This window comes from Apodemus sylvaticus, chromosome 18 (genome assembly GCF_947179515.1).
Source record: "Apodemus sylvaticus chromosome 18, mApoSyl1.1, whole genome shotgun sequence".
NCBI classification, from domain to species: Eukaryota; Metazoa; Chordata; class Mammalia; order Rodentia; family Muridae; genus Apodemus; species Apodemus sylvaticus.
Genome location: NC_067489.1, coordinates 5,623,887 through 5,642,823, shown reverse-complemented (window position 1 = coordinate 5,642,823; position 18,937 = coordinate 5,623,887). Strand labels below are relative to the sequence as shown.

Below are 18,937 nucleotides of genomic sequence, written 5' to 3'. Positions count from 1 at the left end.
TGGCTCCTGGGATCTGCAGATCAAACACCACCTTAGGCTTGAGACTTACAAGCATCAGCCACACTGGACTGAATCCTAAGTGGACACAGACGGCGGCCGGTCATTACCTTTTCGTATAGTCGGCGTGTCGCTGTCTGCAATCAGCTGCAGACAGTCTTGAATGACTGAAAAGTAAACAAACAAACAAACAAACAAAAAACCACAGTGTTTTAGTTATTGGCAGAAGCCAGAAGGCCACAAAGATATAGTTAACTCTCTGTCACAAGGAGCACTCTCAGCTTCACACCACTTGCAGCATGGTGGCCTTGCGGGCATCTTTGTGAAATTGCCCCCTTTAAACACACAGAGTTCTTGACACCCAAGGCTAGGCCACAGTGTTTTGGAAACACAGTGAGAGGCTATCTGTACCATCCACTCTCTGTTCCATTGAAATATTTCTGAAGCAGATTTATTCGTTTTGACTTCTTTATATTTTTATTATTTAAAATAAAACAATTAATACATTTAAATACAGGTTGATCATATTCTTCCACTCCACTAAATCCTTCCAGATCCTCTCTCCCTCCCTACCCACCAAACTTTAATATCTTTCTCAAGAGAAAACAAAACAAACAAACAAAAAACCCAAACCAAAAACCAATAAGCACAAACCCAATTAAACCCGTCAAAACCAACGAAACAAAACACTGAACAGAAAACAACAACAAACAAGCAAAAAACCCAGCAAGCCATTACCTGTTGTTATATTTTTCCAACCCAATTACCCGGTAAAAGAAATCTCATCTCAGTAACAACACAAGCTATAAGCCTAGATTGGGCAGATCTCCCACTACACTACTCTATTCCCAGCTATATTACCCCGTATAACTTGCATTTTCTCCAGACCAGGAGCTTCTCTGGCCTCTCTGTTTATCCTCCTTAGCTCCTCCCCTTCCCTTCCCCCTTAGGCTCCGTAGCTCCTCCCCTTTCTTCATGCCCAATCATTGGCTCAAGCCTTTATTTGAAAAGTTAATGTGTTTTAGCTATCCTGGGTTTCTTGTTATTCCAGATGAATTTGAGAATTGCTTTTTCTAACTCTGTGAAGAATTGTGTTGGGATTTTGATGGGGATTGCATTGAATCTGTAGATTGCTTTTGGCAAGATGGCCATTTTAACTATATTAATCCTGCCAATCCACGAACATGGCAGATTTTTCCATTTTCTGAGGTCTTCTTCGATTTCCTTCTTCAGAGACCTGAAGTTCTTGTCATATAGATCTTTCACTTGTTTGGTTAGAGTCACACCAAGATACTTTATATTGTTTGTGGCTATTTTGAAGGGTGTCATTTCCCTAACTTCTTTCTCAGCCTGCTTATCCTTTGAGTATAGGAAGGCAACTGATTTGCTTGAGTTGATTTTATAACCAGCCACTTTGCTGAAGTTGTTTATCAGCTGTAGGAGTTCTCTGGTGGAGGTTTTCGGGTCACTTAAGTAGACTATCATGTCATCTGCAAATAGTGATAATTTGACTTCTTCCTTTCCAATTTGTATCCCCTTGACCTCTTTATGTTGTCTAATTGCCCTAGCTAGAACTTCAAGTACTATATTGAAAAGATATGGAGAGAGAGGACAGCCTTGTCTAGTCCCTGATTTTAGTGGGATTGCTTCAAGTTTCTCTCCATTTAGTTTGATGTTGGCTACCGGTTTGCTGTATATTGCTTTAACGATGTTTAGGTATGGGCCTTGAATTCCTGTTCTTTCCAATACTTTTAGCATGAAAGGATGCTGGATTTTGTCAAATGCTTTTTCTGCATCTAATGAGATGATCATATGTTTTTTTTTCTTTGAGTTTGTTTGTGTAGTGGATAGCATTGATGGATTTCCTTATATTGAACCATCCCTGCATCCCTGGGATGAAGCCTACTTGATCATGGTGGATGATCGTTTTGATGTGTTCTTGGATTCGGTTGGCAAGAATTTTATTAAGTATTTTTGCATCAATATTCATAAGAGAAATTGGCCTGAAGTTCTCTTTCTTTGTTGGATCTTTGTGTGGTTTTGGTATCAGTGTAATTGTGGCTTCATAGAACGAGTTGGGTAGAGTTCCTTCTGTTTCTATTTTGTGGAATAGTTTGAAGAGTATTGGTGTTAGGTCTTCTATGAAGGTCTGATAGAACTTTGCACTGAAGTCATCTGGTCCTGTGCTTCTTTTGGTTGGGAGACTTTCTATGACCCTTTTTAAAGGATTGATCTAGCATTGAAAGGGAATATAAGGACAGAGAAAAAGGAGGGAGGTGATTGGAGAAGGGATGGAGAAAAGAAGGTTTATGGGACATATGGGGAGGGGGGATCCGGGAAAGGGGAAATCATTTGGAATGTAAACAAAGAATATAGAAAATAAATATATTTTAAAACAAAAAGAAAAAAATAAATATCAGTCACTAAGAATAAAAAAAAAAAAAAGAAAAGTTAAGGTGGGGAAGAAGGTTCACAAGGCAACTCCTCATCTTCAGCCCCTCCCAGGAGTGGAATTAGCATCAAAATAGAAGCCTAGGGCCATCCACAACAATAATCAAACAAAAGAACACAAAAAAGCTGTGGTGTCCACTAAGTGTTCATCAACTACACCTGGACTTGAAGCCCACTCTGAGTGATTGACATACCCAGGGGTCACTTCTTTGGAGAAAACTGATCTTCCTGTTCCCAGCAGGTATAAATGACAGCTCAGTTGTTAACCTTTACCCTAGTGGCTAGGTTTTCATTCATTCATTCATTCATTCATTCATTCATTAAAAAAACAAAATAAAATATAATAATATGAAACAAATACTATCACATTGAACTTGGACAGGATAAACCAACAGAAGAAAAAGAACCCAAGAGTGGACACAGGAGCCAGAGAGCCACTCATTCACACACTCAGAAATCAATCCCATGGAAACTCTAAACTGGGAACTCTGGCATACCCTGGAGAACTGATGCAAACCTGGGTAGGTCCTTTGGTTTTTACATACACCATATACTTGAAGAGTTACATTCATAAAAATTTTCTAAACTAATTTTCATTTAAGAAAATTCTAACATTAAATAGTGACTTGGTTAAAAAAAATATGATTTTTGCCATGCCTGAAAACGAAACTAGGTGCCAAGATTTAATGGCAGACAGAAGTGGTAAATGCCAACCTAAGGCGTATTCTGTGTATTCTGTCTTGATATTGGCAAGAACTCTAAAAATCAGGTGCTGGATGGCTGGCTTTAGGAAATATAAACAGCTTTTTCAGACTCTCAGAGATGCCAGGATGAAATAAGAGTTTAAATTCTCATTTGCTCAAGAGCCAAAGTCAAGTTTTTTTGGCCGAATATTTTGGATGGAAGAGAAAACAGACAAACACCCAAAACAAACAAACAAAAATGTTTAAAATATGATATAAGGTTCTCTGAGGTTACAAAGTCAACGAGGCCTCCTGGAATCATCAGGTCAAACCTACACATATCCAGGGAGAGAACAACAATTGTTAAATAAAGAAAATGGTCCGAAACAAATGCAGGGCCTTTCTGCTGACATGTAAGGAGAACCACAAGAAGCAGTAAATGCCTTTGCAAATGCAAATCATAAATCTAAGCATGCATTAAAAAATTAAAAATTAAAAAGTATGCAGGAGGCAGAGGCAGAGGGATCTCTATGCATTCAAGGGCAGACTGCTCTACACAGTGCATTCTAGGCCATCTAAGCCTGCACCACCCCTCCTCCATCTACCTTTTAAAAAAACTAATAATCAAGCTTTATAAAAAAAAAAGATTTATTTATTTATTTAAATTTATTTACATTTCAAGTGTTATTCCCTTACCTGGTTTTCCCCCTTCTGAAAACCCCCTATCCTATCCCCCCACCCCCTGCTTCTATGAGGAGGTTCCTCTACCCACCCACCCACTCCCACCTCCCTGTCCTCAATTCACCTACATTGGGGCATCTATTGAACCTTCATAGGACCAAGGACCTCTCCTCCCGTTGATGCCTGACAAGGCTGTCCTTTGTTACATATGCAGCTGAAGCCATGTGTACTCCTTGGTTGGTGGCTTAGTCCCTGGGAGCTATGGGGGGGAGGTGTCTGGTTGGTTGATATTGTTGTTCTTCTTATGGGGTAGCAAACCCCTTCAGCTCCTTCAGTCCTTTCTCTAACTCCTCCACTGGGGACCCCAGACCACAATCAAGCTTTTTATTAGTATATAATCATTGTACAAAGTAATGACTGTCATAAAATCATTTTCAATATACTATGTATTCTGACTCTGACCACATTCACTTGTCACCCTCGTCTGCCCTCTCCTATGAAGCCATCTCCTCCTCCCGATTAATCCCCCTCCTACTTGTGTGTGCGCATGCACACGAAAGCCTGATGATGAAATGAAGTGATGCTGATGTAATCTTAGAATCTATAGCCCTGTAGGAACCCACAAAGTAACACTGTTAGTAGTGTTAGTACTGCTGGTTTTTAACATAGTGTAGTCGGATAGCTGGGAACACGCTAGGAGGACACTGGTAGAGCATTTTGTACTAACTGAAATAAAGTCAAGGTGCAAGAACTTCCTATTGGAATTACTTTACGACTGTTTCTTTAAGCTCAGTAGGACAGTGCCATAACCCTAATATCCATGTCCTACCAAACATATCTGTTCAAACCCACCACCAAACTGGTAGGAAAATATCATAATTTAATTTTGGCTGAGCTAAAACTTGGCTCTAGCCTACACATTGAAAAAAATTAGTTTGGCATGTATCATGAGAAATATAACCCTTAGAAGAAATACAACCCTTAGAAGAAATACAACCCTTAGAAGAAATACAACCCTTAGAAGAGAAATTTTGTTGCAAGAATTGCTCCTCGGAGATGAAAACAGGCTATCAAACTGGCTGCTGAGTACCAGGATCTCAGGTATATTCACCAAATGAGTCAGTTCGTCAGTAGCATTGGGTCAAGAAGGTCTCGGGGCTTTTAGAAAACATTTTTTTTCTTTTAAGAAATTTGAAATTTTCTACCATTAAACTTTTTCCAGTTTCTATTAAAAGATTTGCTGCACAGTGAGCCAAACTCAGACAATTGTAGTATTGCCCAATAGTGTAGATATACAGCCATACCATCCTAGAGATCCATTGTCTAATGAAAGAACCAGCTGTTGATAACAACTTGGAAATTCATTAATAGTGCGTAGTATTTCATGGGTTTAAAAATACCTCTCCCCCTCCCACACCTGAAATGTTTAACAAAGTTTTCTTCTCGGCTAAGTTGGCAGTAGAACCCACCAAAGACTGAACCACAAGAAGGTATTGCTAGAAACCATGACACAGTGCTATACAAAACCATGATGAATAATCTGAGAATGGTCACATTTTAGATCTCAAGAACATTTACTCATAATAAACTACATAATATATCTAAAAGGAAAAGATTGGCTCTGTGCAGTAGTTTATAAAGTAAAATTCCTGAAGGATGAACACAGCTGCCCCGCCTCAATACTGTTGTGAGGAGAGCCAGCAGTCTTCACAGTGTTAGTTGGGGCTCTTAAATGTTACTCATATGGAAAACTTGTCTCCCTATCTAAAAGCTACAACTTGCAATATAGTATCCACATACTTTTTAATCAAGAAAATTGGAGCATGTGATTTGAAACAGGAAGGAAGCCACTAATGTGTGCTGTTGCTTTATATATCAAGCTGAATCTAGTTGGCTGTATAATATTTCAACAAATCAAAGTCTAATATAAACAAAGTAACCATTATGCAAATGTGCATGGTTATGACTGGTTCATGAGAAAAAATGTCACACATAAAGATTTTCTCCTGCAACACAGTTTCCCAGTGTGCCCTGACAATTATTTTGCCAATCATGTCAAGGACAGAGAAAAGCCAGACTCAAAAAGATGCTGCAACAGAAGAGCACCCACATAACTCCCTGTTTACAAGATTGAGGGGCGGGTCTCCATCCTATAAACATTAGACAGCTCAGAACATCTTTTCTGCTTCCTGTTTCTTTCTAGTTCCCATAAGCTGGGATCTTGGGTACATTTTTCCAAATCTATAATCTATAATCTCTCCTCAAACCCAACTAAACTATTCTTGTCTATGGTGGGGACAAGTACAGAAGCAGTCTGTTCCTGCTTGGGAAGTAAAAAATCTTTATTTGAAAATAATTACTGGTTCCCCAAATAACCAACTAGTCTTGTTATTGTTGCTGTTGCCAAGGAGACAGACATCACACAGCAGAAACATGGCACACTGTCAATCGTGGAGAACACACAGCTTTCATTGAAAAATGATTTTATGACAGTCATTACTTTGTACAATGAATATATACTAATGGACAGCCGACAGATAATGAAGTCAGACCATAATTCTGCCCCTTATCTAATATGTATTTTGTAGTGCTATCAAAGCCAGAGTCTATTGAAATTTGCAGGTATTTTGTAGTAAATGGAAGGAGCTTGTTTATTTGCTAATTGGTTGGTACAAATATATATATATATATATATATATATATATATATATATATATATATACACTGAATTGCTAATTTATTATCATAAACTTTATGCTAACTTTGTTCCGTTCCTCCAAATGACCCTGGAATTCCTTGGCTCACCTAAAATGTGTTTTCACCCCTGGGAATATTCACAAAGAAGTCTATTGCAGCATGCAATACAGAAATATGCATTTTCATGTTTATTGTACACCTATTTATAAGAGCTAAGCTATGGAATACTGCCTACATTGTCCATCTAATGAATGTTTAAAAAGTGGAATGTATCTAAAATAAAGTTTTATTCAGGCATAAAATAAATTATGTCATTTTCAAAAAATGGATGGATGGTAGATTGTCAAATTAAGTGAAATATGACAGAATCAGGAAGATAAATATGTATATTTGCTAAATATAATAAATATGTATATGTGAAATCTACATTTATATATATGGTAGGATGTTATGATGTATACAACTCACATATAACACATAGTCACACAAACACATATAACACAAAAGTAAAAGGGGGAGTTATTTGGAAAGAGCCCACATACTGTTGTTTCTGGGGAGATGCAATACACACATCTAGTCACACCAGATCAAGGACCCATGACAGACCAAAGTATGGATACCATCACAGTCCAACTTGGTGAATCCTGAGTTGTTTTTATTGGGGTTACTTATAATGCAGAAATGACTCAGAGACATCTGCATCACCAAATCCTACCCCCAGCATGGGTGACAGAGTCAAAGCTGGGAACCTGGAGTTCAGTGCACAGCCTGCAGGCTTCTCAAGAGGTTGGAGAGTGTCCTTTCCAGGTGCCCTAGTTGGTCTAAACCTCTTCCTGGCAGCTCGGTTGGTTCCTGCTTCTTTCAGGCAGGTGATCTGGTCTCAGAGTCTTCTCTGCTGCCTCTCTCCCCTGAGAATTTTCTTTGCAGCTCAGCTTTTGCCTTAGGGTTTGCTTTGCTCTAAAGAGACATCATGACCAATGCAACTCTTATAAAGGACAACCTTTAATTGCGGCTGGTTCAGAGGTCCATTATCATCATGGTGGGAAGCACGGCAGCATCCAGGCAGGAATAGCGATGGAGGAGCTGAGAGTTCTGTAACTTATTCTGAAGGCAAGCAGAAGACTGGCTTCCAGGCATCTAGGAGGAGGGTCTAAAAGCCCACTCCCACAGTAACACACTTCCTCTAACAAGGCCACACCTTCTAATAGTGCCAGTCCCTGTGCCAAGCATATTCAAACCACCTCATTTCCCTCCCTGGCCCTCATAGGCTTGTTAAAATACATGAGTCTATGGGGGCCATGCCTAAACATAGCATAATGCAAAATTCATTTAGTCCAGTGTCTGGGATCGGCACTTCTGGGCTCCTCCAAAGGAGGTCACTTTATCTCCAGCTCTGCCCTCTGTAGTACTCTAGGCTCTGGTTGACTCTACTCCACTGTTCTTGGTGGTTATCCCATGGTATTGGCATCTCCAACACACTGGACTTGTCCACGGCAATTAGGCTTCACCAATATCTTCTCATAGGCTCTCTTCATGGTGCCAAGCCTCAATTTCTTGGCACCTCCTTCAGTTCCTCGGCCATGAACTGCAACTGAGGCTGCACCTTCACCAGTGTCCTTCCCTGGTTTCTCACAGTGCCAAGCCACAGCTGTTCTCCATGACCCCTTCATACCTTCAGTGCCAGTACCACCTGGGTGATTCTTAAGCATTATCAAATTCAGCTGCAGCATGAGGTAAAATCTTGGCTATTTCTGGAACACAGCTTCTTTGTGTGCTCAGAAAACACTTCCCAGAAGATTTTACCTCAGTGATATTGTCTCTCCTTAATCACTGCTAATTTCTTAACTCTAGCTAACTAGCATCAGTTGTTCCAGTAGTCCCTTCTAGTCTTGACACTAAAGACAGAGCCACATAGCCAAAGGTGCTGATTTTTGGCTGCTTACTGGGACTGGAACATAGCCCTCTTGTTCTATTACATTATCACCAGTTTTCTGTTTTCCAATTCCTTCTCTGATTAAACTTGGCTGTCCTTGAATTTGCTCTGTAAGCTGACCTTGACCTCAAAGATCTGCATGTCTCTATCTTCTGAGTTCTGGGATTAAAGGCATTTACCAGGCTGGCCTCGAACTCAGGGATCTGCCTGCTTCCGTCTCCTGGGATTAAAGGTATGCACCACCGTGTCTGGGCCTAAACATGACCACTATTCCTCAAGTTCTGGATCAAAAGCCTGTGTCTTCCCACTTACAGATCTGTTATCACAGTTGTGTTCTTCATTTCTGGATTGCAGTTCATTCCAGATTAAAAGCCCAGATGAAAACAATCACCAAGTCCCTTGTTCAACTGCAAAAACATAATAAACTTAGCGGGATGGGATCTTTCTTCACGAGCACAGAACCTTAATCTCTTTATCTCCATGAGCTTGAGCTTCAGTTCCATTCATTGTTCCTGGCGCCCCTTTAATACTTGAGCCACACATTTCCCCCCTTTCTCAACTTGTTCCTTTGCATCCAAATGTTCTTAATAAGAGTAAACTTTAGTAACCACAGAACAGAATTTATACCAGGCTGTTTTGAGACTTCCTTTGTCAAGGCAATTAATCCAAATCTCTTCGCCTTAGCCTCAGGTGACTTTTCAGACAAGAGTAAAAAGCAGCCACATTCTTCATCAAAATATCACAAGAACAGTCAATAGGCCACATACTAAAATTCTTCTTTGAAACAACCTGACCCAGTTCTGCACAGTTCAAGTAACTCTCAGGACTAATGTTTTCCATATCCTTACTAGGATGGCCCATTAAGTACCAATTAAAGCATCCTACTACTTTCTAAAGTCCCCAAATACACATTCCTCCAAACAAAAGCATGGTTAGACCTATCACAGCAATATCCTAATCCCTGGTACCAACTTCTGTCTCAGTTATGGTTTGCATTGCTGTGAACAGACACCATGACCAAGTCAACTCTTATAAAGGACAATGTTTAATTGGGGCTGGCTTACTGGTTCTGAGGTTCAGTCCATTATCATCATGTTGAGAATGGCAGCATCCGGGCTGGCATGGTGCAGGAGGAGCTGAGAGGTCTACATCTTGTTCTGAAGGCAAACAGGAGAAGACTGGCTTCTTAGGCAGCTAGGAGGAGAGTCTAAAAGCTCACCCCCACAGTGACACACTTCCTCCAACAAGGCCACACCTACTCCAACAAGGCCATATCCTCTAATAATGCCATTTCCTGTGCCAAGCATATTCAAACCAGGATAGCTTCCTTTGGTCTGAGAAGGTCTCTCGGCTTTTATTGCTTACTCTAGCAGGGAAGGGTCTACTGAATCTGATCAGTTTCTGGGACTTCCTGAAACTATTTTAAATGTTTAGCTTCCCGTTTAGGGAGATTCCTGCAGGAGGGAATGTACCAATCTTAGAGGAAACTGTTACATGATATATAAGGATGGTAAAGGGTAGCAGGGTTACGTATGTATAGGATTAAAGTTCATGATATACTGAATGAAACTAATGAAACCTCAACTTTTTCTAGGTAATATACATCAATTCTTAATCTCAAATAAAAACCATGTTTTTGACTAATGGGAAATTTTATGCAGAGGTCCACAGGGTGCATACTCTGCCACATTGGCTCCTCTCTCTCTCCCTTTCTCATTTATTTCAGAGTAACTACACAATGCCATCCAATGGCTGTCTGCCCAACTGGCCAGGATCTAGCTCTTTAGAGACAAATGTCCTTTAAAGGACGCCATTCCTTGGATAAACTTGCTCCTGCCTGGAGCAGCTCACCTAATAAAAACAACTAAACAGAAAGACAGATATTACCAGCTCTCCCAAGTTCACTGATAGTGCTGTATTAAATGCTCTGACAGAGGAGGCTTACAATTGCATGGAGCAGGCCATTGTTTAAAGGAAATCCAGGTCGGAATTCAAGCAGCTCTGACATCATATTCACAGGCAAGAGCAGAAAGCAGAGAGGAGGGGGAGAGGGAGGGAGGGAGGGAGGAAAGGAGGGAGGGAGGGAGGGAGGGAGAGAGAGAGAGAGAGACAGAGAGAGAGAGAGAACACTTCCTTGCTTGCTGGCTTGTGGTTGTCTATCTCCCATAGTTCAGAGCCTCCCACCCATGAAATGGTAAAACTCAGAATGGTCTGAGTCTTCTCCATAACTTAAGAGCCAAGGTACTCTCCCAGAGATATGACCACAGGCCAATCTGAAGTAGATAATCCTTCAAAAGATTCTCTTCTCAAGTGACTCCAGGGCATGCCGATTTGACTTAAAACTCACCTGGAATTATTAATACCAACAGCATATCACTTGAAATTATATAGTCATTTTGAAAATAAATATTCATGTCCGAAAAGTACAAAAGCTAAAATCATGAAGAAATACTGATGTTTCAAGGCAGAGCTAGAAAGATGTCCCCGAGCATCCTGCATACTCCGAAAGCTGACTTATCTACTGTTTTCCACATGCTGTTTTCTCTGTGTGTCTCACCATGATGGATGACTCCAGGGAACAGACTCACTGCTCCATTTGGCTCCACTGACTAGCTTGGCTTCCCGGCTCTTATTTCCCAAAACTTCTAACTCAACCAGAACAGGGTTCAGATATTTGGTTATCAGATCAGTATTTCCAATTTTAAAGACATTTTTTGGAAACTGAACAGATGCCAGCCCTTACAACACACATACACACACACACACACACACACACACAGGGCAGGGTTCAGGGGAGTCTTACCACTGAAAAAGAGGAGGAAAAAATGAGCAAAGCCTGAGTCAAAGGTCACCTAGCAGCAGCTAGCTGTTCTAGGAAGGAGCCCACCCATGCCTGGAAGGAGGGTCAAGTTCACCTAAATGGCAGGAGATCTACACTGCTTTCCTCACAGACAGGGTGCAGCCTGTAGGTCAAGCTATGCTGGAAAGACTAAGCCAACATTTCCAATTTGGAAGACATCACAGCTTTCCCTCCCTCGGATCGGATTACGGAGACCAAGAAAGGCCACTCAAAAATAATATTGGCATGTCTCTTTATCCAAGAAAAGAGTCGTATTACAATATTAGGTATTAAGTTTCCCTGTTATCTTCTAATTTCTAAATTTTATGATTGTTAAATGCAGTATAGCATCCTGGATGGAACCTAAACTCCCAAGTTGCAGCTGGTGTTGAGTTCCTAGAGGAACATTAGCCTGGATTTCTTCTTGTGGCCTGCTGCCACATAGTTACGGGAGGCTAGGCAGAGGCATCCCCAAAGGCTCTGAACTATCTTTGCAACCCTGTATAACTCAAAACCCGATTCCAAACTGAGAAGTCTATTTGGATAAATGGATAAAAAACAAGGCAGACTGAACCAAGTTGTTCAGTAATTATTTGGAGATAAAGTACAGATAATTCTTGCATCGTTGTGAATCTTAAACGATTCTGATCCTTGCTCTTGTGATCTCTGGGCCCCTCTGCGGTCCCTTATGTCTCCCACCTGTCCCCGTTTCCACCTTTGCTTTGCCACCGCTACTGTTGCAGGCACGTTGATAAATGTTATCCACAGAATAATAGATACAATGTTCTCAGAAAAGAGTTTTTTCTTTCTAGAATAAAACACAGGTATTTTTACTTTCCCTGTTGACTAATAAGTAAGGAAATGCTGAAGCTTGGACCTGGGATCCTGTGCATGCCAGGCAGATGCTGGACCACTGGCTGCCTCCTCTTCCCTGGTTTTATTTTGATTGAGGCAGGATTCACTAAGCTGCCTCAGTCACTCATCATGTGACCCTCCTTCCTTGGCTCCAGAATAGCCGAGTTGACGGGCTAATTTTGTTTGCCAGGAAGCTGTTTGAAAGAAGTCACCTTCTTAGGCTCTAAAGATGTTCTTATTTGGATTGTGAAATGAATAAAATTGTAGCTGGTGAAGGCTCAAAGCACAGGACAGTGTAATGGCAGTTTTAAGGAAACCAGATTATGTAATATTTTCAAATTATGTTGCTTTAGTTTTCTTTATTATTATTAAGAATCTTTCCAAACACATTTAAAGGATTAAGAGTGAATTGGTGGTTAAGATAAGCTATTTGGCGATTCTTTAATCCTGGGTTTCCCCACATTTCTGTTTATTATACTGTAATAAAAAAGACCTTTTAAAATGCACTAAGCTTAATAAAATATAATTCAAATTCAAAATAACTAAAAAAAGTATGCCAAAATTCTAAGTTTTAAAATTAAGTGAAAGTACTAATTGTTGCTGGAGGACTGAAGAATTCGCAGGGATCTGCCTTTCCCCTCTACCGTTGTCACTCAGAAACAAAAAGAAGCAACTCCCAAATCAGGGCCTCGGGGGACCCTTTGAGAGTAAAAGGAACACCCCAAGGTTATTTTAAGTCCAAGAAAACAACGGAACAACCAGATGTGTAACAAAAGTTTACAAAAATGAATAAATTTTTCTCAATTAAAAACTAAGACTCTATTAAACCACGATAGAAAATCCTTGTGTTATCATATAACTTTTTAGATAATCACAATGGTCACTGATAACAAAATAAAATTTCCTGATTCAAAATAAAATGTCCTGATTTGATAGTATATAAGAGTTGATACTTTAATTGTCCAGGAACAGAAGACATTTCCTTTCCTTGACACTCATATCTAAAACTTTCTCATCTTGGGATTATGAGTATTGGGGAAATATATGGAAAGAAAATATATGTATATCATACACTGACAGTACATTGTTCTTTAAATTTTACAAATTGTTAATTAATTTCCCTCTCCCAGTTGCAGCAGTCTGAAATATTTGGATGCATAAAATCACAAATCTATAAAATATGCAAGTGGGAAATTTTTTTAAAATAAATCATTACAGGATATTTAACACTAGTATTCCTCTCTTTTTCTATCTGTCTCTCTGTCTCTGTTTATCTCTGTCTCTCTGTCTCTGTCTCTGTTTCTCTCTGTCTCTCTCTGTCTCTCTCTGTCTCTCTCTCTCTCTCTCTCTCTCTCTCTCTCTCTCTCTCCTTTTTCTTCCTATGTAGCCCTGTTGGCCCAGAACTTTCCATAAAGATAATGTTGCATCTTGAACTCACAAAATCCTTTCTCCCTCTACCTCCCACATGCTGGAATTAAAGACATACATCATTTCTCTGCTCTTCTTTACTCCTAAGGCTCTTAAATGAGTCTATATCCTCTTTAGAATGGCGAAGTTGTGGTTTCCTTTTGAAACCAGCCTTTAGAAGCCTGGAAGTGTAGCAGACATGACTTAAGACCTCTGTGGCATCCTGACTGACTATGTATTGATGTCCACTACTCAGTCTGCCCAAAGCAGATGGGTAGAGGAATAAAGCCGGTGCTAAACTATCTCACATAAATCAGGTGTATAAAGAATTCGAAGCCGCAAGGTCACTAGCACAGGAGTTATGGAGAACAGTTGCATAGTTTCGTTTGAGACAACAGCCTGAAGGGGGATGGAGAAGGAAGGAAGTCATCCAAGTGTGAGAGGTATACAAGTGTTACCACAACAAAAGACATGGGGTTAATGGGTTAGGGGCAAAGGAACACTTAGTCAGAACAAGAGACAAGGAAAGAGAACTGTAGCTTGCTAGTTAGGGAGCCAGGGCAAATGTGCTTTAACTTGATAAACCAGAGGAAACAAAAATCTCCTCAATAAACATACAATGGCTCTATATAAGTTTGAAGAAAATACAAGATGCAGTGCAAGTATTTACATCAATGTCAAATTGTAAAATATAAAATTGAAACTAAAATAAAAACACGTGAACATATTTCTAATTAGTGAATGGGGTTCACACTCAAACTTGAGAAGCTATCTGAAGCTATATAAGTACCAAAATGAAGGTACAAGAATGAAAATACTAATGAGCATACAGAAACCTGAATTATAAACCATGATTCTATCAAATGCAAAATTCCTCAGAAATAAGAGATACACAAAAGCAATTGTGCATCCTGTATCAGTCACAGTAATAATAAAATTATTATTTAAAAGACAAGTAGTAAATTAGACTAACAGAATTGCTAAGAAATCAGTGAGGTACTTATTGGGTTTTTTTTTTGTGCTTTTCTTTCTTCTATGTTTTTTAATCCCCCCTTTTTTTATTCGATATATTTTGTATTTACATTTCAAATGATTTCCCCTTTTCTAGCCCCCCACTCCCCGAAAGTCCCATAAGCCCCCTTCTCTTTGTAAGAGAAGAAACAAAATATAGCAGGGTATACTGCTTGTACCATTCTGTGCATTGTGATTGTGTGCTATTATTACATATACCATGATATATAGATGTTATTACATGCTACATAATCATTCCATCCATTGTAGCATATGTACTGTTATTACATATGCATTATGGCATATGTGCTCTTATTGTGTACATTGTACTATATATGCTGTAATTATTTCAGCATAAAAGGTAGAAGGTAACTCACACTACATATAGTATATTTCAGGTTTGTACAAGATTTTTGGTACTGCAGTGCATGTAATATTTCCATACTCTTTGGGCATGTAACTTAGCAATTCAAGAATTTTTGTTGTTTATATAGCTTTTTTGTTTTAACTGAGGCTATCAGAGAAGCAGACAACAGCAGGAGTGTGTTAAATTGTATTGTTATCGAACAGGTATTGCTGCTTTTTTCCTCATGAAGAAGGAAGAAAAGAAAGTTCATTTCAGTAACTCCTAACTCTGCAAACGGCTAGGGAATGGACAACAATCACTGAAGCCACAACGGAATTATTAGACGGAAATTAGTTGCATATGAAAAGGGTGCATTACAGTCTTTGCCATTTCTGTGTGTTCTGCACCTGCCTCACCGTGTGTGCGTGTGTTCGTGTGTTAAAAAATATTAGTAAACCTCCATAATGCAGGATCTGTCTGCATCTGAACTTGGCTGGAACATGGGAAATGGGAAATCTGTAAACGCCAGGGAGTGGCTTCTTGACTGGGAGGCAGGTGGTCACGTGACTGCGGTGACAGGAAGCGCTCTGCTGCTTGATCCTTTCACACACCCTCAGTGTGAGGGATATGTGCACCCTAGTTCTCTTGTCACCACAGACATCCACCTGTCCACATACCCTGCTCAGTGTAGGACAATGCACGCCACGCAGTTTATTGCATTTGCTACTAAGCCATACAAAGCGCTTCGCGCACTGCGGCCAGGCTGGGCGGCTGCAGGTGCGCGCAGCACAGCCCCAGCTCCTAACTGCTGCGCCCCAGACGTACCTGTTTCCTCCGATCCCTGGAAAGCGCGTCTGTTCCTGTGGCGTCTGCTGGAGTTGTGGGGTCGAGGAGCTGCCGGTGTTAGGAGCTAGGAATAGAGGCAATCAGTCGTTACTGGACAGCAGTGGAGTGGCATACCTGAGGCTCCTGCACAGGCAGAGGAGGGGCGAACTCACTTTGACTCCTGGGGTCAACCCTGGAGTCCCCGCGGCGGCAGGTGTTGCTGAACCTCGGTAACTCTGCAGCTCCATGCGCAGGCTCATCAGGTCCGCTTGCAGGGCAGCTAACTGGTACAAGGACATCGCTGTGAAACTGCTGGACAACAGGGCCAGCAGGAGGGTAGCAGCCAGCAGCCTTCCATCCCTGCAGATCCCAACCCAGGCACCCTCCTTCTGCGGAGTGAAGGGAACATATCCTTCTTTCATATCTTCTCCTTTCTCAGGGCAAAAACAGAGGCGCGGTGGTGGCAGGGTCTTTGCAGACTCATCCATTCCAGGAGAAGCACGTTGAAGGTCTAGGCCTTTGGAGTGAGTGAGCACAGGAGCGGGTCATTTCCTGTCATCCGTGTCTCAGGAGGCTTCCCTCAGAGCACAGCAGGGCTGGGCTCCCCCAGGAGCACTCTCCTGACTTTCTCTCTTCTGCATCCTTTGCAGCCCTGAAGTAGGCTCTCTGGCTCTGGCCTTCCATGGATTGCTCAATCCGCCTTCCGCATTTCAGTTTCAGTTTTTGTAAGATTCTGTCATTCTATCTCAATACGGTCCTGTTTGTGGGAGATGTGAGGCCCTGACACGGCGGCTGGGGGCCTCTCGGAGTTCAGATTGACTCACTCCAGACAAATTTGTCCAAGGTGCTTTCCCTTCAGCATGCTCTTCAGAACTGTCTATGGAGCCACATGGATCCTAAGGAAGGGGAAAGGGGACGCTGAAGGCCTAGTGGGGTGTAATAAAGGATAATTAATGTGCAAGTCAGATAAGCTCACTGCTTGAGCCTGAACTGCATTTGGCTGCAGGACAAGGAAGCTAAGAGCTCCCCAGTGGAAGATGAAATGGAGCGACAGAAGGCGGAATGAGTGAACTCCACCCAAACTTCTCTCGGCTCTCATCTTGACAGGGCTACAAAGAGAACATGCTAGAGATCTATTTAAGTCCACACTGGGGGCTCTTTAAATGTGGGGTGGATTGCTGGGAAGCATGGCTTCCTCTTTGCCTTTGAGACTCAGTGTCAGAGACTCAGTCTCCACTCCACACGCCCCCAACCCCGCGCTCCCCTCCCTGACTCGCTCCGCCCTCCTCCCTTCCCCACCCTCCCGCCCCCATCTGCGCTGGGAGCTGATGCACAGCCTCCACACTGATGGCATTCCTGTCACAGGTATTGACATGCAGGTACTACTCCATTTCAGTCTTCCCTGGTCTGGAAGGCTGGCTGGGGGCCAGGTACCTCAACATCCTTTTATCTTTCAGTATAGGCCATTGAGCACTTAGTCTAGAGGCCATCTGTCTAAACCGCAGGCTCCTATCTTTTAGCCTCATGCTGCCCTCCCTCTCGAAGTCCAGACTGAGGCTTCCCAGTCACCCGTCCTGCTTCCTCCCCTGGCCCTCCCTACCCCAATTACAGAACCTCCGTGTGGATCCGGTTCTTCAGGGTTTCTCTGCATATCCTGGCTGTCCTGGAACTCTCTCTGTAGACCAGGCTGGCCTCGAACTCAAGAGATACAAACCACCTGCCTCTGCCTCCTGAGTGCTGGGATTCGGGGTACACACCACACCACAGCACAGAGGGGAATTCTTGCTCTTGTAGTCAGTGCTGAAATTGGTATTGTTGTATGGGTGTCCCAGTAACATCTGCAGGGGGTCCCCACCAAGATACAAAGTGTCAAAAACTTCGGTTGGATTGTCATTTCCCATCTCATCCCCAAGGGATGCTCTGACTCTTCTTCACTGGGACTGCCACATTGGCTCTTCCTCCATTCAGTTCTGTGAGTTCTAAAGAACTCTGTACACCAGTTGCTGCAATCTTTACCCCCCAAATGAGCTGTTCTCTAATCTGCCACGTGAACGTAGGATATGAAGGATGTGTGTCACTTTTCTTTAGGTCCGTCCTCAAGCAATACGTGCGAGGCCATGTTCCAGTTGAGCCTCACAGATAATGACCCCTGGTATAAATGGGGGATTCCCTAGACACCTCCACACCCAGAGAGTCTAAGACACTAAGACTCACTCATGAGACTTAATGGTAGAACTAGAATTCTACCACATGATAGGCTGAGATAGGAAGATTGTGGGTTCAAGGTTAACGGGGGCTTCATAGTAAAACCCTTCTTTAAAATCAAGCACATATCTCAGTTTTGTATTATTACCAAACTACATACAGAAATAAATGACTTGAAGGAGTGAAAGACCAAGAGAGATGGCAGCTTCCTCCTGTTCCTCTGTATAATCATCCAGGGGGAATTATCTAGCAAGGCTAAAGGATGCCCTTTTGCCTTCTCTACTCTAATTAGGCAAAGAACATCATGGCCAAGATCCTCAAGTTAAAGCCCAGACAATTTTGAGTTCAGGTCATTTTGGAATAAGTGTCCAGTGTTGGTTCAGGCAGTAGTTGTCACGGTACATCAATGGCTACAATGCTTCTTCCAAAAACAGGTTGCCAGGGAGACGCCTCCCTCTGGCCCTCTGGCTTACAGGCACCACGGTTTGTACAATGTCCACAGAGTTCACACAAAAACAGCTCCTTTATATTTATGGCTCTTAGATTTCTTTTCTTTTTCTTTTCTCCCCCCGCCCCCCAGAACAGAGTTTCTCTATACAGCCCTGGCAGTTCTGGAATTTACTCTGTAGACCAGGTTGGCCTCGAACTCAGAAAGTCCACCATGTAAGGCACATCTCTTGGAATATTAGATAGTTAGATCTTGTTTGAATGCAATAATTTCATCGGCATCTTGGCGCTGAGGACATTTGCATTAGGTTTCTTGAGAAGGAATTGCTGTTTCTGGTGGGACTGCTGGTTGCTCAGGGTGCTGGAGTGTTGCTGATTCTGTCTCTCTCTCCTGTTAGTATTGGTTTTTTTCTGATTTGCTGTGCTGGCCATGATGGATCCTGGCTCTTTGTTTCTGCTCTTATGCATTTACTCTTTCCTGTGCAACACTGAATGGGACTCTTCCTCCCCCCTTTCTGCTCTTATGCATTTACTCTTTCCTGTGCAACACTGAATGGGAC

The 18,937-nt window shown here is 41.8% G+C and overlaps 1 protein-coding gene across 4 annotated transcripts in view; it reads right to left on the bottom strand.

Moving 5' to 3' along the window:
- Tnfsf13b (TNF superfamily member 13b) overlaps window positions 1-16,557 on the bottom strand; it is a 36,645-nt gene extending 20,088 nt beyond the window's left edge. Inside the window, exons 1-4 of one of the 4 annotated variants that reach the window (XM_052162565.1) lie at window positions 15,899-16,557; window positions 15,726-15,810; window positions 9,507-9,599; window positions 108-164 (exon numbers count right to left, since the gene is read on the bottom strand). In XM_052162565.1, the coding sequence (XP_052018525.1) occupies window positions 108-164; window positions 9,507-9,599; window positions 15,726-15,810; window positions 15,899-16,213 (550 nt within the window). In that variant the 5' untranslated portion in view covers window positions 16,214-16,557. The remainder of the gene's footprint in view (window positions 1-107; window positions 165-9,506; window positions 9,600-15,725; window positions 15,811-15,898) is intronic. The other 3 variants (XM_052162564.1, XM_052162566.1, XM_052162567.1) reach the window with 3 other exon arrangements.
- Between the last annotated feature and the right edge of the window lie 2,380 nt (window positions 16,558-18,937).